This window comes from Pseudophryne corroboree, chromosome 6, assembly GCF_028390025.1.
Source record: "Pseudophryne corroboree isolate aPseCor3 chromosome 6, aPseCor3.hap2, whole genome shotgun sequence".
Lineage (NCBI taxonomy): Eukaryota > Metazoa > Chordata > Amphibia > Anura > Myobatrachidae > Pseudophryne > Pseudophryne corroboree.
Window position 1 is genome coordinate 337941581 of NC_086449.1, and position 26752 is coordinate 337968332.

The following is a 26752-nucleotide window of genomic DNA, read 5'->3' on the forward strand; positions in this document are numbered from 1 at the left end:
AGCCGTCCAGATGGTATGGGTCAGCATCTCAGAGGTCTTCCCTTTACTTGTGGAATCGCTGACAGGTCGAGTTGCTGGACTTCGCCGGGCTAGAGGGGGTCCTACACAATACTAGGCACCTATCCCAGGACTTTTGCCACCTTAGTGGTGTATATATATATATATATATATATATATATACTTGATCAAGCTTGATAAAGGGTGAAGCTATGGCCAAAACATTGCTGATATATTTGGCTATTCTTTAAGCCTATTTAAAACATTGGTGTTTTTCTACAAATTTATCACTAAAGCTGTGTACACACGGTGAGCTATATCCTTTCGATTTTGACTCTATAGTCAAAATCGCAAGGACAGTTAGTGGAAATCGCAAGGTGTTAGGCAGCTTGCGATACCGATTCCGAGTCAATCTTGCCTATCTAGTGTACTATCTAGTACAAAGTATAGTCAAAACTGGCACTTAATCAAAATCATACAGTCAAAATCGAAAGTACAGATAGTCAAAATCATTGCTTCTGGGCTCTGGGGGGAGTTCAAGAGAACTTGTATAGTCAAAATCTCACCATGTGTATGAACAGTATGATGCACCTTAAGATGTAGATATAAGATTGTAAAATAAGTTATGCTAATATTTGGTAAATTTGAGTAAGCTGGGAAAGCCTTTCTGCTATTACACGCATTGTACTTGGATGTGAAGTTGGCAATGATTTTTGTGTGGATTAGGAAACCCCCAAACTGTGGGGTATTACAGATGGTGTAGTTGTCCCTTCATACACCTCTCCCTCCTTAGGGTACAGAGCTGAAGACTCTCTCTGGTGGACCTCCCACATTGTCACTACAGCTGCTACTACTGACATCTGAGGTGAGAGCTGAAACATTGTTACTAACTCTTAATTATTAATTTCAGTCTATTCTTTCATGCTGTTGATTTACCTTTCCTCTGTTATTTGTTGACTCCTAGCCCCTTGCACTTATTTTCTCTGTGTCTTTTCTGTTTTTTGTTGTACATCTTATCTATTATCGGTTCTGTTCATCACTATGTTTCTGCTCAGTTCCTTTATGCGGTATTTGCTGAGCGACTGTATTACTGGTACTTAGACCAAGCAGAAACACAGAGAAGAACGTTTATCACAAGTGCCTGAACAATTGATAACAATGTGGGATTCTACCACCTGTCAATCTTTCCCTCTCTCCTTACCATGCTTCTTTGCTTTTCTCTCTTCTCTCATTTATAATGTGGACTAACAAGCTGTCGATATCTTTTCATATCACACCTCAGGGCTAGTGGGAGGTGGGCTGGGGGGATGCTTCTGTCTAATTTCTCCCACGAGACTGGAGAAGAAAAAAGGAGGGGTACTGCTGAATAATGCAAGGATTTTTTAGCCTTGAGCTGCAATAAATAACCGCCCTCCTCCTCTAATGTCAGGCACTGAATTAATTCTGAGACTCGCCACTTAAACCCAATATTCACCACGGGGAAACATAAAATGATGGCCTGTGAAGAAATGTTCTTCCATTAGGGCTATTCATTCAGATGGCTGATAGGGAATATAAGGAAGACTAGATTATTGGGCGCTGTTATAATAATTGCTATGATGCTGACCATAAGGCAAGCATCCAGTTCTAATAAAATAGGAAGGTGATAGAAGAGAATGCTGATAATGGTGACAAGTAAATGAAACTGATATCATGAAGGTGGAGACCTTAAAGTGATTTATTAGGAACTACTAAGAGAATGCGGTGTGTGTGTCTGTAAGGGGGGGGGGGGGGGGTTCTAAGCATTTGCTCTGTGCTGCCTATCGCTCCAGTAGTGCGCTCCTACGTTAATCAAAGTCTAATGAGTCGGGCTCATGCAGACACACACTATGTTCTGCACACAGACAAATACACCCAGATGCCTCTTGTTAACTTCTATTACCAAGTAATGTTCACATTATCAGCCATGACACGAAGTAACAAGGGGGGTAAGATTAGTCATTTCATGTGTTGCACTCTTCACATATGCAATGCACTCACATGCTGAAACCTCTATACACTATGTGCAATACTCAATAATGTGTTGTGTTCCTCAGCATCCAGAATTCTTTTTGAGTCCATCAGTGATGCAGTCCACTGAATGGCAGACTCAAAGCCACAAGACTGCAAGCATCACTAAGGGGGGCACAGGAACCCCTAATAGAGATGAGGTGAGTGTGCAGGGGAAACATGTAATCTATGTGTATAGTTATATTGCAAGTTCTAGCACTTTTTTTAAAATTAAAAATTATTGTTATTATTATTATTATTATTAATAGCTTTTGGAGTGTACATAGCACCATACCGGGGTAAACATAGGAGACAATTACAGGGTATAAGAGCATATTTACATTACACAATGGGAGACCAGAACATAAGTACATAGCATAAGTTCCAAACATAAACTCACTATTGTCTGATACGTGCCCCCTCCTACCAGTAACCAGTGCATGTTCAACCTCTTAACCAAAACTATAATGAAATAATGGCACGGAGACATGTGTAAGGGGAAAGAAAGTTCAACTCTATTTCCATTCTAAACTAATCCTAAAAGAGATGTGCGGTTCAGTTCTCCAGAAATCCGAATCCACCCAAGTTTTGTGAATCTGAACTGAATCAAAACCAGACTACCCTTCTGCTAAGCTAACACCTACATCCATTCAGGGGAACCTGGTTATCTGATCTGTGCTATCAGCTGAGTTACTGGTTGGGAATTCCAGTGCATCTCCGTTAACAGTACAGATCAGATGAACGGGATCACAGAAGAAGCACTGATCTGTGGAGGTAAGTTTAAGGTGTTTTTTTATCTTCTATTCTATTATTTTTCTGCTATGTAATCAGTCGTTGACATAGGCTGATCACAGAAGCAGGCTCCTGTCAGCATTATTATCACAAAACCCCCCACCCCTTTCCCCGGTATAATTTTGCCATTACTTTTAGTAAATCTAAAACAGATCACATTTCCCATTACAAGTATGAGAAATGCAATCTGCTTACTAATATAATGCAAATTTAAGGGCTTTGGGTGTGTACACACGGTGAGATCCTTGCTATGCCCGATTTTTACTTGCGATTTCCCGTGAACTCCCTGGAGCCCAGAAAGCACAGATTTTGACTAACTTTTCTTGAGATATGGACTATGTGTGCTTACGATTTTGGCTTATGTGAGATTTTGGCTTATGTGAGATGTCATTGACATGTGAGATGAACTAGATAGTACACCGATCTAGCAAGGATTGACTTGCCTGCACAGTCTATCTTTTCTTGCGATGCCAACCTGGCGGGACCGCGCATCGGGATCGAATCAGGATCGCAAGGTGACTTTCACCTTGCGTTCTGCACTAACTTTTCTTGCGATTTTTACTATAAAGTCAAAATCGAAAGAAAATATCTCACCGTGTGTACACACCCTTTGAGCAGTTGTTTGTTTGTTTTTGTTTGTTTTTTTTACAAAAACTCAAAAAGCACTTTCATACATATAAGTGATAATAAAATAATATGAAAAGGATGTGAAAACCCTGCGATCTGTGAGATATTTAGATCACTTTCTGGACACTCCGCGCCACCCTGGTCGCAAGTGTCATGCGATAAATCGCATGATTGTATGCACATCAAATGCACACAAAAAAGTAATTTCGATGCGATTTATCGCAATGTAAGCTTCAAGAAAAATCTGGCCCGATATAAGTGTATGGCCAGCATGAGAGATCGCTGTACAGCATATTGGCCCTCATTCCGAGTTGTTCGCTCGGTAATTTTCTTCGCATCGCAGCGATTTTCTGCTAATTGCGCATGTGCAATGTTCGCACTGCGACTGCGCCAAGTAAATTTGCTAAAAAGTTTGGTATTTTACTCACGGCAATACAAGGTTTTTTCTTCGTTCTGGTGTTCGGAGTGTGATTGACAGGAAGTGGGTGTTTCTGGGCGGAAACTGGCCGTTTTATGGGAGTGTGTGAAAAAATGCAGCCGTTTCTGGGAAAAACGCAGGAGTGGCTGAAGAAACAGGGGATTGTCTGGGCGAACGCTGGATGTGTTTGTGACGTCAAACCAGGAACGACAAGCACTGAACTGATCACACTGGAAGAGTAAGTCTCGAGCTACTCAGAAACTGCACAGAAAAATCTTTTCGCAATATTGCGAATAATTCGTTCGCAATTCTGCTAAGCTAAGATTCACTCCCAGAGGGCGGCGGCTTAGCGTGTGCACTGCTGCGAAAAGCGGCTAGCGAGCGAACAACTCGGAATGAGGGCCATTGTTAGATTGTTTAACTACCTTGTACCTTATAATAAGAAAAATCACTATACTACCCTGCGTTATTTACAGTGACATCACTTTACTTGTCAGCTCTATATACTGAAGGCACAGTACTGTCTACAACTAGAATAAGAGCTCAAAATGCTTGCTGCATATCAACAGGTCCCTATAGCAGTGAATAATGAGACATCGTTCTTTGTAAAGTGACATACTGTATTTTGGCACTGCTCACTGCTGAATACTGAGTGGTTTAGCAGTAAATGCTGTATAATAGTATACAGAACCATAGTTCCTAATGATGTAGACTGAGATTGGTCAATGTACATGAGATATAGCTTTTCAACGCTTAACAGATTTCCAGTGACAGAGACAAAGCACACAGGAAATTATTATTGTGAAATAAAGAGTTGGGTATATGGAGAAGTAATGACGGAAGGGACGTGTCGGAGAAGACAGGAGAGGGTCAGTGACTATAATACACAATATACAGAGCTCTGCTCTCTTCCATGGGGTGTCTCTGCTGTTGGATTACTCCATGAAAGCGAAGGATGAAAGAGAGGGATGAAAGACAAACCGCAGCTGTTCCGCTTATCTCTGGCGTCCAGAGTGTAAACTGCATGTGCAGAGACCAATGAGACCTCTCATCTTGTCCTGTGTGTTTGGGGAAACTGCTGAGCCCTGTCTTTTGGGGCTATTTAACTTTGTGTTGTAATCCAGCTTCTGTGCACTTGCATCCACTACAGATTTGCCTCAGTGCAGGACTATGAAATTAAAGATTTATAGCTGCGCATACCCAGGATCCTTGCCCAGATTCTGGCCTGTAGCACTAGGTTATGCTGGGCAGACAGTAAAGCCATCTAGAGCAATACAAGTAGTGTGCAGACTGTAAGCAGAAGTGTCATGCTGCATATTGGATACTATGTATGTATGAGGCTGGCGTGTGTAGCAAGCGTATCTCTAGGCCAGATTTATGACCCCTTGGGGAGGATCTGATTAAAAGCTGATTCTTAGTTTGTAAATGCACAGAAGTATAATGAAAGAGGGAGATTTATAGGGATTCCAAGGACCGACAGGCCAAGGGGAGGGGGGCCAGTGAGGGGTGCTGAGAAATTAGGGCTGCAGTGAAAAAATTGGAGGAAGGATTGAGAAAGGGAACATATGCATCCATGAAAGTGTTACAGCGTTATATAGTAATTATTTTGTTGTGTGTTGTTGACTCTCAGACCAGCTTGTCAAATGCTACATTTTTACAGCTTTTATTACATAAATTGCATTTTTATGGGTAATAGGCGCCCTTTCTGCCTCTCATTTCTCATTACTGAAATAGAACAGTTTTAACATGTAGATAAGCCCTAGGCAAAGTTAAAATTATTGTGCCGCTTAAAATAAAATATTCATCCATATTTTTTTCTGTCCTGCTGAACACAATAATTGCTCATAAGGTCTCACAATGTAGTGTGGTGCCCCACAGCTTCACACTGTGCCCAGGTCGCTAGAGAGAGAGCGAGACAACTACAGATAAATTGTAAACTGTCTCCTATGACTGAGTTGTAAGCCCATGATGAGAGATGTACAGTATTATCATGTGGTTAAATTCATCCAAAACCAATAAACATAGGAGCCCGGCCCCCACATCTCTCCATTCAGTGATTCAGGTTCCTCTATGTCTACTGGTCTTGTGTACTGAAGACAAGATATCCATAAATGCATGTACAGTAAACCACCTGGAGTTCAATCTGCACATTTCAAGTGAGGCACACGCTGCAGGGGGTGCTGGGAGGGATCCCTGTCAGAAGGGCAGTGTGATAGAAGTCCATAGGCTTCTATTGGGCAACACCATCAGGAAAGTGTAGATGACAGTAGGCCAAGTACAGTGTAGGTGTGTAGGCATGTATGTGATAGAAGTAGGACCTGCATGAATGCATATATGCACCTGTCAGAAGACATTTCCATCGCTGGTGCTGATACAATGAGAAGCAGTGCTGATTATGAAAATTGGCAATTCTGATTGGCTGTTTGTATATTGACCCCTGACACTAATAATGCTTCATTCCATAGTGTGGCTGCTATCAGGGGTGGACTGGTAACTAAAAGTGTAGAAGTGTAGAAAAAATTTGTAGAAGTAGCCTCACACGGACAGCACCAGAGGTATACTGTGTAACCATGACGTCAGCATCACCCCTCACATGTCAACAAACAAAACAGGTCCCACATGTGCATCGGCCAACTAGGGCTCTTTCCTGTGAACCCTGTGGCCAATCCACCCCTGGCTGCTATAATATATGAAATTGTAGTTGTCTATTGGTATTGCAGTTCTTAATTCATAAATCCATTGAGACTGAAATAGAAAGGAAGAATCCAATGTTAACCTTAAAGGGGAAACCAAAGGAGCATTGTATTTAATTGAATGTAGTTTTATATATATTATATATATATATATATATATATATATATATATATATATATATATATATATATATATATATATAAAATTCTACAAATGCATGTATAATTAAAGGTACCAGCACTAAACTAAATAAATAAATGGACTGGTACCCACCTAAAGTTATAAGTTGATACAATATCTATTGAAGCATCCATTCTTTGTACATGTTTTCAGATGTTTCTTTTATTTAATTTTTTATTTTATTCATTTTTGAAAAGATTTCACTGATTTCTTTCTGTTTCCAGCCCTAATTATAAGTATAAGAAATGATACAAGAAAATAAATGAAGCGGCAGTACTGCATACTGTTGTGTATTATCAGTAATAATAGATCTGTGCCTAAATATACCTGATAAGTTGTATAGCTACATGTGTCTGACTGAGCGTATGCACGGAAATGTGTGACAGGAGGGAACGCTCATGCTGGGAAAAAATTGCACCCGGTGGGGCTGTAGCTGCCGGCAGCCGCGGAAGCCTGATTTACTGCCACATGCTAATGGGAGATCCCGTACAGCTAATGCTGGGTTCGTGCGTGTGTAAGCAGAAACCGTGCCGCCCATTCATTTTATGCCAGCTGCATGATCATTAGTGTATGCACTTGGACAGCCCCATTCTAGGAACACGCTTCCCTTCCCCATACGAATCGCACAGACCTTTAGATAGACACCCATGCCACTTCCATGACACTCCTAGTCAGGGCAGTTCTGTGTGATTGCTTTGTTTCCACCCAGTTACAGCCCTGATATGTCTAATTTGACAGAAAGACAGATCCGGCCAAGTTCCATCCAACTCAGAATAGGACAGACATATGCAAATCTGCATTAACATCAACACATGCGCTGTATGCAGAATCTCAGCATTTACGTCTGTGAGATCCATCCGAATCAGGATCAGCCTCTGTGTGTTCTGAGCCTAAGTACTTCCATGGGCATTCTTCAGTGTGTCAGCACTGGTACAATTGGGCACCATAGGGCTGATTTTGACTCAGACGTGGACCTGGCAGCATCTTCTACCATAGACGTGCCTGTGTCTTTATTCTAAAGCCCCAGCTAATTTATTCAAAACAGAGTCGCCCATGTGCTGCACCATGGGGATCATTCAGGTGCGGTGAGGCCAGCGGCGCAAAGTAACGATTTTTTGTACACTGTGCATGCGCAGAACCCGTTCTGCACATGTGCGAGCAGGTCCTGCGGAATAGGAGGTGACATGACCCAGCAGCAGACAGAGGAAGTAAAAGCTGAAATGAAAAATTTAGCTCAAAGGTAACTGTGGAGGGAAAGTGGGCGGGGTTTATTAGGTGCCAGAGGAAACCTGGGGAATGGGTCATGACATCTGTTGACATTACTGTAATCCATTCAAGGAGCTTAGGGGGTGATTCAGAGATATGCGGAAACCCGATGGTTTATGTACATCTCTGATCAGCCTATCAATCAGGCCACGGCTTGGGTTCCCTACGCTCGCAGAATGTCCCCAAGCCGCAGCTGCGTCCATTAAGGGGGCGGTGCCTGGCAGTGTTCTACATTATGGGGGAAGCGTCTATTTACACAAGGCGCCCCCTGCTGAATTTGCATAACTTAGCATTAGGCTGGGACAACCTGCACTACTACTCTGCATCCATGATAAATCCTATGATAAATAGGCCCCTAAAATGAGGCTATGATTTTGTTGTTCAGAAAGTTGGGAATTTAAGAATGAGTTACTTTATTTTATGTAAAGTAGGTGAGGCTTTGTTTTAGGATAGCGGGAGATGTGGAAGCCCTATGGCCAATGCACCTCTGGGCCTGCTATATTATATGAAATTGTAGTTGTCTATTGGTATTGCAGTTCTTAATTCATGAATCCATTTAGACTGCAATAGAAAGGAAGAATACAATTTTAACCTTAAAGGGGAATTCAAAGGAGCATTGTATTTAATTGAATGTAAGATATACAGATGTGTCCACATATATCTTTGCTATATCCCGCCATGTATGGCACGGTTCTGCATGCCATAGACTCAGAGATTTAGCCATGCTTTTTGATTTTTCTTCATTTGCTTATGTAATATGTTACTTTATACATATTCCATTATGGCAAACAAAAATTTTAAAATCCATCCACTCGATACTTGTGAAGAACAGCTTAGTCATGTTTTGCATGTTGTGCCAAATTGAGCAAAATAGCAAAGATGTAAGTGGACAAATATATATATATATATATATGCTGCAAAACGATGAGTATATGATGAACTTTGTTTACCTGCAACTTGTTGGCATTATGGAGTAAAACTTTGTGTTTGAGCCAAGAACACTGTGCTGGTTTTGTTCATAACCTAATGCTGCTGCAGAGGGGTGGATACATTTTCTAAAAATAGCCCAGGACTGGTTCTTTCTGTGGAAAGAAACAGAAAGGGTCTTTGCCAGAAGATACTGGGGGCTATAATTCAAAGGATTGCAGTGCAGTGGCCCCTGTATAATGTACAGGGATTCCTAAACTTGGATTAATAAAAGATAATTAAGATAACCAGAAACTTTAATATATAAAATATATACTATTTCTCATACGTCCTTGAGGATGCTGTTGTCCACTTCATGACCATGGGGTATAGACAGTTCCGCAGGAGCCATGGGCACTCTTAAGACTTTTCAATGGGTGTGAACTGGCTCCTCCCTCTATGCCACTCCTCCAGACCTCAGTTTTAGAAATGTGCCCAGGCAGATTGGATGCACTCTAGGGGAGCTCTACTGAGCTTCTCTGAAAAGTCTTATGTTAGGTTTTTTGTTTTCAGGGAGAACTGCTGGCAACAGTCTCCCTGCTTCGTGGGACTGAGGGGGCAGAAGTAGGAACCAACTTCCTGAAGAGTTTCATGGCTCTGCTCCTGGCTGACAGGACACCATTAGCTCCTGAAGGGTACTGAACGCTAGCCGTGTCTAGATGCTCACTCCCACAGCACGCCGTCACCCCCCTCACAGAGCCAGAAGTCAGAAGACAGGTGAGTAGAAGAAGACAGATATTCTATCAAGAAAAGTGACAGCTGAGGTACAGCGCGGCTGGCGGGAGCGCAGTGCGCCATTGCTGCCCACACACACAGGCACTGCAGGGTGCAGGGCGCGGGGGGGCGCCCTGGGCAGCACCAACACCTCTATAAACTGGCAAAAAGGGGGCATAAGATGCCCAGGCACAGCCCTACCCCCGCCAGTATAAATATTATGAAAAGTTTCTGAGGTAAAAAGGGCGGAGCTTCTTCCTCAGGCAGCCAGCACACTGCTCAGTGCCATTTTCTCTCTCCTCAGGCTGCAGAGACATCGCTGGTCCTCCTTCACTTCTGACTGCAAGTATCAGGGTGCAAAACAGGGGGGGGCACAAGCGAATTTGGTGCTTTACAAGTGTGTTTACTGTGTAAACAGCGCTGCATGTCAGTGGGCATTCTGTGTTCACAGGCATTAGATACTGGCGCTGGGGTTGTGAACTGGCTGCTCCTAAACTGTGTCCCTCTGACAGATTTTACTGTGGGTCTGTCCCCTATAAGTCCCAGTGTGTCTGTGTGTGTATTGTACACATGTGTAAGACAGGGAGTTCCTCCCCAGAAGAAACCATTTTAGGGACACAGAAGTGTAATGTTGTGGCGTTGCCGGCACACCAAGAGCCTGCATGGGTGAAAGAAATACGTGATCGTATGCATCATATCAATAGGAGATTAGATAAGTCTGAATCTCATGCTGAGTGCTGGAGAAAATCTGTGGAGGATGTGATTTTTCAGGGCTCTGTTCTTCCATCCGCAGGCGACCCCTCTGGGTCACATAAGAGACCATTTGCGAATATTGTGAATACTGATACCAACGATTGCCATTACCAATTCCAGACGTTACCTTTCGGTCTCTCCACGGCGCCGAGTGTATTCACCAAGGTGATGGCGGAGATGATGGTTCTCCTGCGTCAAAAAGGAGTCAATATAATTCCTTATCTAGACGATCTCCTGATAAAGGCGAGATCCAGGAAGCAGTTGTTACAAAACATCACACTCTCCCTGTCAATACTCCAACAACACGGTTGGACCATAAACTATCCAGAGTCACAGTTGGAACCGACGACAAGATTGTCTTTTCTCGGGATGATTCTGGACACAGAAGTTCAGAGAGTATTTCTTCCAGTGAAAAAGGCTCTGGAAATCCAGAAAATGGTAAAACAGATATTGAAACCATCGAGTGTGTCGATCCATCAGTGCATTCGGTTGTTGGGGAAGATGGTGGCGGCCTACGAGGCCATACAGTTTGACAGGTTCCATGCCAGGGTATTCCAGTGGGACCAGTTGGACAAGTGGTCAGGATCCCACCTACACATGCACCAGAAGATAATCCTGTCGTCAAAAGCCAGGATTTCGCTCCTGTGGTGGCTACACAGTTCTCACCTACTAGAGGGACGCAGGTTCGGGATTCAGGACAGGGTCCGGGTAACCACGGATGCAAGTCTCCGAGGCCGGGGAGCTGTCACTCAGGGGGAAAGCTTCCAAGGAAAATGGTCAAGTCAGGAAGCCTGCCTTCACATAAACATGCTGGAATTGAGAGCCATTTACAACGGCCTTCAACAAGCGGTACATCTTCTTCAAGATCATTCCGTGCAGATCCAGTCAGACAATGGGGGTGATTCCGAGTTGTTCGCTCGCAAGCTGCTTTTAGCAGCATTGCACACGCTAAGCCGCCGCCTACTGGGAGTGAATCTTTGCTTATCAAAATTGCGAACGAAAGGTTCTCAAAATTGCGAATAGAAATTTCTTTGCAGTTTCTGAGTAGCTCGAGACTTACTCTTCCAGTGCGATCAATTCAGTGCTTGTCGTTCCTGGTTTTACGTCACAAACATACCCAGCGTTCGCCCAGACACTCCTCCGTTTCTCCAGCCACTCCCGCGTTTTTCCCAGAAACTGTAGCGTTTTTCACACACTCCCATAAAACGGCCAGTTTCCGCCCATAAACACCCACTTCCTGTCAATCACATTACGATCACCAGAACGAAGAAAAAAACTCGTAATGCCGTGAGTAAAATACCAATCTTCATAGCAAATTTACTTGGCGCAGTAGCAGTGCGAACATTGCGCATGCGCAACAAGCGGAAAATCGCTGCGATGCGAAAAAAATTACAGAGCGAACAACTCGGAATGACCACCAATGTAACAGCAGTCGCGTACATAAACAGGCAGGGCGGAACGAAAAGCAGAGTGGCAATGGCAGAGGTGACGAAGATCCTCCTCTGGGCAGTAAGACATGTAAAGGCTCTGTCGCCAATTTTCATTCCGGGAGTAGACAACTGGGAAGCAGACCTCCTCAGCAGACACGATCTCCATCCAGGAGAGTGGGGCTTCCACCAAGAAGTCTTCGCAGAGGTGACAAGTCTTTGGGGAGTTCCTCAAGTAGGCATGATGGCATCTCATCTCAACAAGAAGCTTCAGAAATATTGTTCCAGGTCAAGTGACCCTCAAGCAATAGCAGTGGATGCGCTAGTGGCCCAGTGGGTGTTCCGGTCGGTGTATGTCTTCCCTCCACTTCCGCTGATCCCAAAGGTGCTCAGGATCATAAGGAGAACAAGAGTTCGAGCAATCTTCATTGCCCCAGACTGGCCAAGGAGGGCTTGGTACCCAAATCTTCAGGAATTGCTCATAGAAGATCCTCGGCCTCTTCATCTTCGCGAGGACCTGCTGCAGCAGGGGCCGTGCGTGTATCAAGACTTACCGTGGCTATGTTTGACTGCATGGCTGTTGAGCGCTGGATCCTAGCCCGTAAGTGTATTCCCAAGGAAGTCATCCCCACCCTTATTCAGGCCAGGAAAAGAGTAACGTCGAAACATTACCACCGTATTTGGAGAAAATATGTGTCTTGGTGTGAATCCAAGAAGGCTCCTACGGAAGAGTTTCAGTTGGGATGTTTTCTCCATTTTCTGCAGGCTGGTGTGGAGGCGGGCCTCCGATTGGGGTCAATCAAGGTCCAGATTTCGGCCTTGTCAGTGTTCTTCCAAAAACAATTGGCCTCTCTTCCAGAGGTTCAGACCTTCGTGAAAGGGGTTCTGCACATCCAGCCTTCATTTGTGCCTCCAGTGGCACCATGGGACCTTAATGTGGTATTGCAGTTTCTTCAACCGGATTGGTTTGAGCCTCTACAAGAGATAGAGTTGAAGTTTCTCACTTGGAAAGTGGTGATGCTTTTGGCATTGACATCCGCACGGTGGGTGTCTGAGTTGGGGGCCTTGTCTCACAAGAGCCCTTACCTGATCTTCCATAAGAATAGGGCAGAGTTGAGAACTCGTCAACATTTTCTTCCAAAGGTGGTTTCATCTTTCCACATAAACCAACCTATTGTGGTGCCAGTAGTTACTGACACGTTCACTGAGTCAAAGTCTCTAGATGTGGAAAGAGCTTTGAAGATTTATGTCGCTAGAACAGCTCAAATTCAGAAAACAGAGTCTTTGTTTGTCCTGTGTGCTCCCAACAAGATTGGGTGTCCTGTTTCCAAGCAGACTATTAAGCGTTGGATCAGAAGTATGATTCAGCATGCTCATACTATGGCTGGATTGCCGTTACCGACGTCGGTGAAGGCCCATTCCACTAGGATGGTGGGCTCATCCTGGGCGGCTGCCCGGGGGTCTCGGCATTGCAACTTTGCTGAGCAGCTACTTGGTCGGGGTCAAACACATTTGCAAAATTCTACAAGTTTGACACCTTGGCCGATGAAGACCTCAAGTTCGGTCAATCGGTGCTGCATGGGTCATCCGCACTCTCCCGCCCGTACTGGAGCTTTGGTATAAACCCCATGGTCATGAAGTGGACCCCAGCATCCTCTAGGACGTATGAGAAAACAGGATTTTGATACCTACCGGTAAATCCTTTTCTCCTAGTCCGTAGAGGATGCTGGGCGCCCATCCCAGTGCATACTTTACCTGCAGTTTTGTTTATTAGAGTTACACATGTTGGGGGTCATTCCGAGTTGTTCGCTCGGTAAATTTCTTCGCATCGCAGCGATTTTCCGCTTAGTGCGCATGCGCAATGTTCGCACTGCGACTGCGCCAAGTAAATTTGCTATGCAGTTAGGAATTTTACTCACGGTTTTTTCTTCGTTCTGGTGATCGGAGTGTGATTGACAGGAAGTGGGTGTTTCTGGGCGGAAACTGGCCGTTTTATGGGTGTGTGTGAAAAAACGCTACCGTTTCTGGGAAAAACGCGGGAGTGGCTGGAGAAACGGAGGAGTGTCTGGGCAAACGCTGGGTGTGTTTGTGACGTCAAACCAGGAACGACAAGCACTGAACTGATCGCAGATGCCGAGTAAGTTTCGAGTTGCTCAGAAACTGCACAGAGATGTCTTATCGCAACATTGCGAATCTTTCGTTCGCAATTTTAAGAAGCTAAGATTCACTCCCAGTAGGCGGTGGCTTAGCGTGTGCAAAGCTGCTAAAAGCAGCTTGCGAGCGAACAACTCGGAATGAGGGCCGTTGTGTTTTATTAGTTTCAGCATGTTTGCTGTAATTGGTTCATGCCTGTTGGCGTGTGTTATGTTGAATGCCATGTTGTGCGGCATGTTGAGGTGTTAGTATTAAAGTAAATCCTTTCCTCGAAATGTCCGTCTCCCTGGGCACAGTTCCTAAAACTGAGGTCTGGAGGTGGGGCATTGAGGGAGGAGCCATTTCACACCCATTGAAAAGTCTTAAGAGTGCCCATGGCTCCTGCGGAACCGTCTATACCCCATGGTCATGAAGTGGACCCCAGCATCCTCTACGAACTAGGAGAAAAGGATTTACCGGTAGGTATCAAAATCCTGTTTTTGAGCTGTCATAGTCCAAATGGGAAAGAATGTTCTGATTTGTCGAATGTAACTAGATAGGCAGACAATAAAACAAGATAATGCGGAAATATGGTGAACAATGGAAAAGCCGATATACAGTAGGTAGAAGCGATACAGAGGAGACACAAGGTGATACAGCGGCGACAAAGGAACCCAAATATGGCAAGAAGTATAAGAGAGACATGAAGAGCAGGCATGAGCTAACGAGGAGATAAAGGTGTATACTTGAAGCAAGGGGGCAAAAGAGAGAATGGGTAGTTGGATATATTGGCAAAAGTAATTAAGGGAATACCTGCACAACAAGCAGAAGGAAAATGCTGTACAGCTGAGGCAAAGGGAGTGAAATAACAGTACTAAACATTGTACATTATTACAACTGATTTAGCTACGGATTACAACTTTCAGCCCAGTGCTGGTTACCACAAAATAACTGGTGTGGGGTCCGCCTTGACTTCCGAATAACCAGCACTGGGCTTTGCCAGCCTTGGCTGGTGGAACCATAGTGGGGGTACCTACAATGTGAGGTCCACCCACCATAATTCCAACCAAGCCCAGGCCAGTATGCACCAATCAGCAAAAATGCATGCAAGTCCCTCTCTCTCCTTTAAAAATAGAATTGAAAGACTTTGTCTTTAGTAAACGACAAGTCCCAGCATGCTCCAGTTACTAAACATGGCTGCTCCTTTAAAAATAGAATTGAAAGACTTTGTCTTTAGTAAACGACAAGTCAAAGCATGCTCCAGTTACTAAACACTTGGAGAGCCACAAGTGCCATCTTGCCCTGGCACCAAGGCAGGATCAGACTTGTAGTTTGCCAAAGAAAAATGTAGACAAGAACATCTACACAGGATACTCTAATAAACACAATTTAGTAATAAAACATTTTATTAAATACTTGTATCCTGCTGTCCAAAGGTCTTGAAGTAGTTCAAAGAGAACTTGGTCTGGAAGATAGAGCTTCACAGGGTGCCTGCTTGGAACACCCCTTGGATGCAACAGGTGGCTTTGCAGTAGCGCAGGTTCTGTCCTCAGGGCCCTGTGCAATGGGACCACTCACATTTTCTGGGAGGATGTGTGATGTCAGCTCAGGCCCCGATCAGCCTGTTTGTATCGCACTGTAGGAGTTAGTCTTGGGCTACGCACAGACTGCACAGACTGGGAAAATCATTCAATGGTGAGTGATTTGCAGATGTTCGTTGTCTGGCGAAGTTTTCGCACTGCGTACACTCGCACACTTGCACGGGGCAGGTTTTCACTCTCTATGGGCGGCGGCTATCTGATCGCAGACCTCTGCGTTTTTGCAGAGGTGCGATCAGGTCTGAATTAGGCCCCATATCCATTGAACTCTGGACTACAAATGGCGTGGAGCACCTGGTCATGTATCTAATGTGGACACTATCCTCAGGAAGTAAAGTATTTTACAATGGAACTACTTTCGGAGTATATCATAAACCAGGCTTTTCTAAAGTGACTATACACACTATGGGTGCTATTCATGAAGCAGTGAAAAGAGTGTAGAAAAGGACCAGTAGAGAAGTTGCCCATGGCAACCAATCAGCTTTGAAGGAAGCCTTTATCAAGTACATTTTATAAAATGTAAGGGAGATGCTGATTGGTTGCCATGGGCAACTTCTCCACTTGTGAATTTCTCCACTGTTTTCACTTCTTCATGAATAGACCCCTATGTATGATGCTAATACACCATTGCAAATCTGGTCTTCAGTCTTTTTGTGTCACATACAGAACTTATTCATCATGAAAAAATTGTGCAATGAGAATTTTTAGATTTCAATTCTCATTGTATTCTTTCACAATGTTTTTACTAATCATTATGCCCCATAATAAAATCTATTTTTGAGAAGACAGTGTTTCGGAAAGTGATACATTTCCCCTCTGCAACCGCATCACTTACACTTGTCTTCTGTGTGTTTCTCATGCTGCGCATGCATAGCACCTGAAAGTGAAGTGAGGGAGCAGTCTGTGCAGCACCAGAACAAGGGAGTAAATAGGAATATATACTATATATATATATATATATATATATATATATATGTATATATATATATATGTATATATATATATATATATATATATATATATCAATTTGCTCCGGCACTCCTGTCTAATCAATTACTAGCTCTGGTGCCCTCCTATGGGTTGCAACCCCACGATACACTTGCAGTCCATATATCAGGCGGCACTCAGAGACTTGTAACCAGAAGTAATAGTGCATAAAGACCCCGCAGGGTGTGCTTTATTAGGGTGACGTATCGGGGACTTCTCCCCTTCTTCAGACAAAGCAGTGCAACAATAGTTAACTTACGGTACATTGTTTGTGTCAGCGGGTCCCAGGTCCCTCCGGCCGCCTTCCTGCAGCGAGCACTTCCGGTCACTGCTCACCTTATATATAATAGACAAAGTATCTCAGGTGCGCCAATGAAGATAATAATAATATGAAAGAATATCTTTCTAGAGTACCCTTTAGTATTTAACATACCTCTCGGGTGTGAGCTCATAGAGCTTACACCAAGGGGTGAGGTGTATAACATCAAACCCCTAGGGAATTAGCAGGTTACCATATATATATATAAATTTATCGCATTGTATGTACAGTGTTATTCTTCATGTAAAAGTTTTACACCACTTTGTTTATTTATATGAATAAACTTTTTTTCAATAATTTTATTATTGGTATTTTAAATACTAAAGGGTACTGTAGAAAGATATTATTTCATATTATTATTATTATTATTATTATTATCTACATTGGCGCACCGGATGTACTTTGTCTATTATCTTTACTATTTGATCCCTACTAGCAGGTGACCACTTTTGGGTTGCAGCCTAACTATTCCCAGCGCAGAAAACAGTATATATATATATATATATATATATATATATATATATATACTGTATACATATACTGTATACATATATCACTCCTGATGACACTTGTGGTTTTTATTAAAATGTGCCCCGGGGAGTACGGGAGAGTCTGGGACAGAGGAAGGCAGGGGGAAAGCCGAAGGGAGCTGGAGCAAGCCGCACACGCAGCACAGGTGGCAATAAGGGGACCAGTCCAGCAGCACAGCAGGAGGAGACGGGGCCAAGGCGAGCAATCACTGGAGGCTGGTGGCACGGCGGTGAAGCTAAGCCGCACAAAACACAGCACAGCAGTTATGTATGTAAATAGATCCCGGCGCTACACATGCTGTTACACAATCTGCAGGCAGCTTGTTAGGACATTGGGGAAACTGTACGCCATATCAGGATAGTGAACAGTTTCACTAACAAATTCCGAAAATAATGCATTTTTGGGAGTTTGCACACTCCATACACTTTAGTATGGGGAGTGTGGAAATGATTGCAGCAGGCTGTAACAAGGAGGCATGAGTCATACAGTATCTCTTTCGTTCTAGCCTTTGATGAATGAGGCTGCAACAAAAAAAATTAGAAAAAGGGGTGACAACCGTTTTTTTTTTTACAATTTTGTGATGATGATTATGCCCGTTTGAGAGCCAGGCTTCTACCTTGGTTGGCCCATAGCCTACCTCTAACAAGGGAGGCATGTGGCCCGGATAGAGATCTGCCTTTTCCTCACATAACTGGGTGGGTTAATGTACTCATTTTCAAAACAGGAAGTAAGTGTTTTGTTGAATCTTTGCCATTCAATGGTATAACCATTGATATTTATACTGTGTGCATCAGGGACGTGCTGTGTGGCAACGTGCTGTGTGGCACCCCGGAAAGTGGTGTGTGCGGCTGTGCGCCCCTTTAAAAGTTTACTTACAATGTCTGCTGTCTTTGATTGGTCAAGGCAGTCTGGGAGCAAAGGAGCCTTGTGTGAAGATGAAGGTGGAGCCTGATGTAGGTAATTGGAAGTGCTGGACACAGTGGTGTAACTAGAAATTTTTCTCCCCCAAGCCAAAAAATTCTTTGGCGACGTCCCCCCCCCCCCCCCCCCCATATCCCCCATAATTGGCACTAGTAAAGGAACAAACAGGAGGCGTGGCTTTGTTGAAATGGGTGTGGCTTCACATAAAGGGGCGTGGCATCGCAGGAAAAGACTACCTTATACCCCCGTTTTGCAACCTGCACGCCCAGACGTTGGCCACCACAGGAAAGAAAAATAATCCTGATTCATGCCCCTTACATTATTTGTCATTTTTTATGCCACATACTGCAATGGCCCTTAGACATTATGCCACACACAATAATGCACATGACACAATATGCACACACCGTAATGCCCCCAACACATTATGCCACACACCGTAATGCCTGTGACACATTATGACAGGAATCGCAATGCCCGTTATACATTATGCTACACACTGCAATGCCCCTGATACATTATAGCACATACAATGTCTGTGACACATTATGACACACACCGCAATGACCCTGAGACATTATACCACATACCACAATGCCTGTGATATAGTAAACAACACACCGTAATGCCTGACACATTATGACACACACCGCAATGTCCATGATACATTATGCCACACACTGCAATGACCCTGAGACATTATACCACATATCACAATGCCCGTGATATAGTATACCATACACCGTAATGCCTGTGACACATACCGCAATGCCCGTTATACCCTATGCCACACACTGCAATGCCCGTTATACATTATGCCACACTGCAATGCCCCTGAGACATTATACCACATACCACAATGCCCGTGATATAGTATGCCACACATCGTAATGCCTGTGACACATTATGACACACACCGCAATGTCCGTGAATCATTATGCCACACACTGTAATGCCCATTACACATTAAGTTCTACAGTAAGGCTTCTAATTACTTTTAAATTACCTGCTCGTTGCCAGGGGTTTCATGCTCTTGGTTCCATGCACGGTGCCAGGGATTTTCATGCTCAGGGTGTCATGCTCGTTGCCAGGGGTTTCATGCACTGGGTGTCATGCTCGTTGCTAGGGGGTAGTGCTTGTTGATTGGGCCGTGCTCCCAGTGCCACATATGCACCCAGTGCCAGGTATTCCCCCACAGTTCCAGGTACTCACGTGCCCCCAGTGCCACATATGCCCCCTCAGTGCCTGCCACATATGCCCCCAGTGCCAAATATACCCCCCCAGTGCCACATATGCCCCCAGTGCCAGATATTCCCCCACAGTGCCAGGTACTCACGTGCCCCCAGTGCCACGTATGCCCCCTCAGTGCCTGCCACATATTCCCCCAGTGCCAAATATACCCCCCCAGTGCCACATATGCCCCCAGTGCCAGATATTCCCCCACAGTGCCAGGTACTCACGTGCCCCCAGTGCCACATATGCCCCCTCAGTGCCTGCCACATATGCCCCCAGTTCTAAATATACCCCCCCAGTGCCACATATGCCCCCAGTGCCAGATATTCCCCACAGTGCCAGGTACTCACGTGCCCCCAGTGCCACATATGCCCCCTCAGTGCCTGCCACATATGCCCCCAGTGCCAAATATACCCCCCCCCCCCCCAGTGCCACATATGCCCCCAGTGCCAGATATTCCCCCACAGTGCCAGGTACTCATGTGCCCCCAGTGCCACATATGCCCCCTCAGTGCCTGCCACATATGCCCCCAGTGCCAAATATACCCCCCCAGTGCCACATATGCCCCCAGTGCCAGATAATCCCCCACAGTGCCAGGTACTCACGTGCCCCCAGTGACACATATGCCCCCTCAGTGACTGCCACATATGCTCCCCCAGTGCTGCGCTCCCCCGCTCTCCCCCCCCCCCTGCTCCTTTGTGATGGAGGGACACAGAGGGCACAGCGCGCGCCTCTCCCGTGTCCCTCCTGGGTCTCCGGCGGGTCTGTTAAAGGAAGTGCCGGTTCGTGAGCCAATCAGAGCTCACGACCGGCACTTCCTTTATTAGACGCTTGTCCGCATGTCAATCTGCACTAAATCAGTGGCGCCCCCGAAGCCCCTCGCCCCCAAGCCACCGCGAGGGCTGCGGGGGCAGTAGTTACGCCACTGGCTGGACACGCTGAGTAAGGAGCAGAGCGGGAGCTGAGTAACAGATGCCAGCAGCATGGTCACACTGGGTGGTGAGAATAGTGCTGCAGAGCAGAAACAGGGGGGTGCTACCGGGAAGCAGAGAGCCGGGTGAGTGAGTGTGAGACACTATTGAAAGGTGCGGACGCCACAGCCATCTTGTGCAGCAAGGAACTGCTGAAACAGGTCCAGCTAGTGAACACCTCTACTACAGAGTTCTGAGTGAGTACACAGAGACTGCTATTGTCACAAAAACACGGGCAAACCAATGCCCTTATTTATCAACGAGTGATAAATTTCACTGTGAGTGATAAAGTGCACCAGCCAATCCGCTCCTGTCATTTTTCAAACCCAGACTGTGACGTGGAAGTTAGTAGCTGATTGGCTGGTGCAATTTATCACTCACAGTGGAATATATCAATTATTGATAAATAAGGGCCCAAGTACTTAGTCCAAGTATCCAATTTGTTACACACTGTGCAGTGTAAAGTGAACAGGCAGCATAATACTGCAACATCTGTAAGATCTTACAGTGCAACATCTTACAAATCAGCCCCTGTTTTGAGAATAGCTAAGACAACCACTTCATCCTTAAACACTGCTGGGAGATATATTAATGAGCGTGGAAGAGAAAGAGACATTTATGCAAGTGAAACCAAGAAACCCTTACTTACTACTAAGTAATGCCCCATACACACAGGGCGACTTGTCCTGTGTGCTAAGCGATCTAGGTTAGCACAGATTGCTCAGTACACATTGCTATACACACAGCGATGTGTACTGAGCGACCTGTGTTGTTTACCAGTGTTTTTTATGCACATACTAGGCGATCTAACTAGATCTTGTCTGCATGTGCAAAAGATCTGAGCGGGCGATGGCGACGTGCGGGACCGTATCAATCTATCCTACTTCTCTGAGAAAGGTACTACAAAACAAGGCACAGGGAACGGGTGGTCTTCTGTTTGCCGGCGGTCGGGCTCCCGGCGCTCAGTATACCGGTGCCGGGAGCCCGACAGCCGGCATACCGACACTTATTTTCCCTCGTGGGGGTCCACGACCCCCATAGAGGGAGAATAAATTAGTGTGGCGCGCGTAGCGCGCCACCGTGCCCGTAGCGTGGCGAGCGCAGCGAGCCCGCAAGGGGCTCATTTGCGCTCGCCAAGCTGTCGGTAAGCCGGCGGTCGGGCTCCCGGCGCCGGGATGTTGGTCGCCGGGAGCCCGACCGCCGGCCAGCCGTAGTGAACCCCAGGGAACATTTCAAGGGAAAGATCTGTCACATAGCCACCCAACACCTGAGATACCTCTCTCAACCACTTTGACATACCCACCAACCCCGGGGTGTTAAGGTCCATACACACTGAGAGCTTTTCCCCCCTGCCCAGCGATGGCAGCGGGGGTAAGCAGCTTTCCATAGTAGGACGCTATGGAAAGCCGCTCACCCTGCCGTTCATCTCCTGGTAATACCAGTAGATGAATGACGGCTGCCAGCGATGAAGCGGGATCGTGCATCAGCGCTCATCACCGGGGCATACACACTGGGCGGCTTTGAGCTGAAAGCAGCTCAACACACCAGAAGTGAGCCGCATTCAGCTCAAAATCGCCCAGTGTGTATGGGCCTTTACACATGCACAGAAGCAGTCAGTGATCATGCGCACACTTCTGGGTGTCCGCAGCTGCACAGAAGCAGCTAACCATCAGATAAGCATGGGAAAGCTGCACCATCAAGTCATTGTCACCTTTTCCCCTTTCCTAGATGTCCTGCAACTTCCCTGTACAGCTGATGATCTGTATTGGCGTTGCTGTTTTTCATCACAGTACCTGTGGGAAAGAAGGAAAAGATCGTTACAAATGAAAGGGGACATGATAAAGTATCTAGACATGGGTGTGGAGTACAACAGATAACAGACACACCTCCTCTATCAATCCTGTTTTACAATACTTGTATTATTATAAGCACTGGCTTTTATTTAAGTCCATTAAAATAATATTTCTCATTCTATTGCCATGTTTTTTCATTCAACATGTGATGTTATGTTTAATAGAAACAGACCATGTTGTTTTAATGATTTATTCAGAGTTATGTTATGAAGCCTCTGTCTGCCAAATGTTTTACTGGTGATACATGTGCAGTCTTTGCCTAGACTGTAGCATCAGCGCAAGTGATGTATATTGCACAGCTCAGAAGACTGCTTCTGTTAAATAGTGTGCAAGAAACTGCATTGTGCGGACCAGCATCTTATATTTAAATATAAATCCCATGATTTGTTTAGTTGAAATAATAATAAAAAAAATTAAATAGGAACTTTTGTTATTACATTTACATTCTTCTGCAGTGCAAAAAAACCCACAAAAAAACTATTAAGATTTAACCAAGTAGAAACTCTCCTGAGTCTGTCTCCTCCCTCTTATGTACAGAATGCCATTGTCAGTAGAGATTGTGTTATAAAGTGAAGTACTATATGTGTCCGACTCCTAATGACTAAGCCATGATGGAGAGTTTGCTTTCTACAGGCCTACAGTATACACTGAAAAGCCAACACCCTATTTCTTGACACTACATTGTGTGGTTTCAATGTCCACCTAGTGGTAAAAACTGGGACTGCAGTTATAACAATGGGTAATTGAGATGTTCACATTGGAATATTACCTGGAACAAAACGAAGGCCCAGTTTTAGCATATTGTATATATACAAACCAAAAGACGATACAAAATATTTGTAATCATTTGTAAAATAACATAAGACTTCTTGTATTCTGACATGGACTAAATTCCAAACCTGATTAGGCTTCATCCTGAGCATGAATAACGGCAATGCATGTGCTGTGCTGCAGCTTTTACTGACGTTCTGATCCAGACATCACAAGAGCTCAGTGCTTTTTGCTTAATTGACAAGAATGACAGCAGCAGTACTGTATATTCTTCAGCAAGTAAAAGTAAATATCAATACACACTATCTAAAGTAGCATGTAATATTCCCCAGTGTAATAGCTAATTTCTTCAGCATGGACCTTAAAGGTGGACTTTCCAGCACTTACTGTTTGAGAACTTCTGTGTTAAGCTGGGGGGGATGTAGTTATGTGACCAACTGTCACATAACCTCCCCCTGCATCCCGAACACTGAAAATACAGACAGTTGGCATGCCGACTAGAAGGGACTATTCCCACTCGTGGGCGTCCACGACACCAATAGAATGGGAATAGAACCTGTGACGAGCGCAGAGAGCCCGCAAGGGGCTTCGTTGCACTCGCCCCCACCACCGATATTCTGCACCCAGGATCCTGGTGTCTGGATGCTAACCTCTGTGATCCCAGTCGCCGGTAACGCGGCCCCAACCCAAGCTGGGCATACACGAGCAGATAAAATGCCTGTCAGACCGACAGACATTATATCTGACAGCCTAAAACCCTACAGATACCATGGCCATATACTGTGAGATCGCTCACAGTGTATGGCACCTGATCTCTGCGCTCCTCCCCTGTGAAGGAACAGGGAAAATGTCTGTCGGTTGGCTGCAGCAGGGCATCCACTGTGGCTGACTTTCAACCTAGAAAATATTGCATCATACGGACATGCCTGACATATTGAATCGCTCGACCGCATACGCCATACAATTCTCCAGGCAAACAGCGGATACTGGGCAGATCAGCCAGATAATTGTAGCGTGCATGCCTTGCTTTAGTGTTGAAGAAGCTGCCCCCAGATTGCTACACTGTGCAGTGCCTCCACCACCTGTTAAGTTTCATACATGGAATTATTAGTTCACATATGAAAAATATCACTGTAATGATATAAATTGGGGTGTGAGAAAAAGCTGGATCCATATTATACTGTAAAGGCCAGTACACACTTTCTTATTACCTTAGAGATGTGTGCTGAGCGATCTGTCACAGACCACTCAGCACACATCTTTCCCCACGCTCAGCACAGCGCGATGTGTGCTGAGCAAGGGGGGGATGGGAGGCCGCTCATTTCACCCAGCGGGTGATCTAGCCAATCTAGCACTGGCGATAGCAACGCACGGGGCCGCGCATCGCTATCGCTGTGGGTCTTACACACCAGGATCCGTGCTTAAAATCTAAGCAATCTAGTCAGATTGCTTAGATTTTAAGAACGGATATCTCCGTGTGTAATATCTCCCTGTAAGGGGTATATTACAATATTATGAGTTTACAAAAGTGGAGATTTTGCCCAAAGCAGATTCTAGCTATTTACTTCTAGACTTAAGGGACGATGTACTAAGCAGTGAAAAGAGTGGAGAGGTTGCCCATGGTAACCAATCAGCACTGAAGTAACATTTATAATTTGCATACTACAGGTTGAGTCTCCCTTATCCAAAATGCTTGGGACCAGAGGCATTTTGGATATCGGATTTTTCCGTATTTTGGAATAACTGCATACCATAAGGAGATATCATGGTGATGGGACCTAAATCTAAGCACAGAATGCATTAATGTTTCATATACACCTTATACACATAGCCTGAAGGTAATTTTAGCCAATATTTTTTATAACTTTGTGCATTAAACAAAGTGTGTCTACATTCACACAATTCATTTATGTTTGATATACACCTTATACACACAGCCTGAAGGTCATTTAATACAATAATTTTAATAACTGTGTGTATTAAACAAAGTTTGTGTACATTGAGCCATCAGAAAACAAAGGTTTCACTATCTCACTCTCGCTCAAAAAAGTCCGTATTTCAGAATATTCCGTATTTCGGATATTTGGATATGGGATACTCAACCTGTATAAAATTATCCAGAGCAGCTGATTGACTGCCATGGGAAACTTCTCCACTGGCTCACTTCTCCACTCTTTTCACTGCTTAGTACATCTCCCCCTTAATATTGGGGCAGTTTTTTCAGTGCACTTAGGGTGGGATGTACTACGCACTGCATTTTAGATGTGATACATCCTAACATTTACCGGGTACATACCAGCGTTACTAAAGCAGGTATATACCGAGAATTGATATTAAACTCACAAAGGACAGCTCTCCGGATAAGCGCTTTCCTTTGCAATACAAGAACTTCCGAGCTTATGACACCAGAGTCCTTCTGCACATTCCCATGATGATGCAGAGAATTGATAAGAATCCCACAGGCTAGTATTAGGCAATGCCATCTACAGATGCCGTTGCCTACCTAGTCCAAGCTTTCTAAAGCTTGTTACATACAGTATGGCAGATGTAGCCAAAACTCTGAAAATGGCAGTTTTTTTTTTTAGTTTTGGACACATTTTTACTTTAGTACATCCCGACGTTAGTATAGATCCGGCAGTATCTGGCTTTTAGCCTCTTCAGGCCCGTATTCACGGGCAGATATGGGAAAGATGTGTGCTAAAGCGATCCACACATCTCTCCCGCCACTCAGCACAGCGCGATTTGTGCTGAGCGTGCGGGGGGAGACGGGGGGGGGGCTGCAGGCCAATCTAGCACCAGCGTGGGGGGTGGGGTACACACGGAGCGATCATGCTTAAAATCTAAGCAATCTGGTCAGATTGCTTAGATTATCGCTCCGTGAGTACCCCCCTTCCTGTAAAATGCAAATCTGCAGATTAATTAAGTTGTAGCACATAATTAACTCCCTTCTGCTATGAATGTTGCAGATAGGAAATGTGAAATACTCCTTATAATTAGAGTATATCTATCTGTTTATATAGTGCTTCTTTTTGCTGGAATTAAAGTGTTGCTGTAAGTATTGGAAATCATTTTGCTGTTATTTTCTGTGTATCTCCTCTAGGCCCCCATTTATCAAGCCTTGGAGAGTGATAATTAGCATGGTGATAAAGTATCAGCCAATCACCTCCTAACTTCCATATTACAGGCTGTGTTCGAAAAATGACAGGAGCTGATTGGTTGGTACTTTAGCACCGTGCCATTTATCACTCTCCAAGGCTTGATAAATCTGGGCCCTTGTTTGATATAAAGTTTTGTTATAAGGATAATAAATCTTGTTAAACCACTCCTCACTCTTTTTCTATCCATGGGAAAGATACGTATGTACAGCACATGTAACTGTGCATGATACATTTTCCAAGCTGCAGTGTGTAATGCCCTGCCCTCTTCCTCTTAGTGACAGTTCCCAGGGAGATTTATTGTTGTGACAACCTGCATGCCTAGCGACATGTCCAAGGAGAATTAAGGTGATAGTGTGTAAGGAGAAATGAAAGTAAAATATAGGAAGGCAGGGTAAATGGGATAGCTCTGGGGGAG

General features: G+C 44.7%; 1 protein-coding gene across 1 annotated transcript in view; it reads left to right on the forward strand.

Moving 5' to 3' along the window:
* CCDC33 (coiled-coil domain containing 33) overlaps positions 1 to 26752 on the forward strand; it is a 171835-nt gene that overhangs the window by 69856 nt on the left and 75227 nt on the right. The window contains exons 12-13 of the mRNA XM_063926453.1: positions 791 to 862; positions 2073 to 2186. Of these exons, the coding sequence (XP_063782523.1) occupies positions 791 to 862; positions 2073 to 2186 (186 nt within the window). The remainder of the gene's footprint in view (positions 1 to 790; positions 863 to 2072; positions 2187 to 26752) is intronic.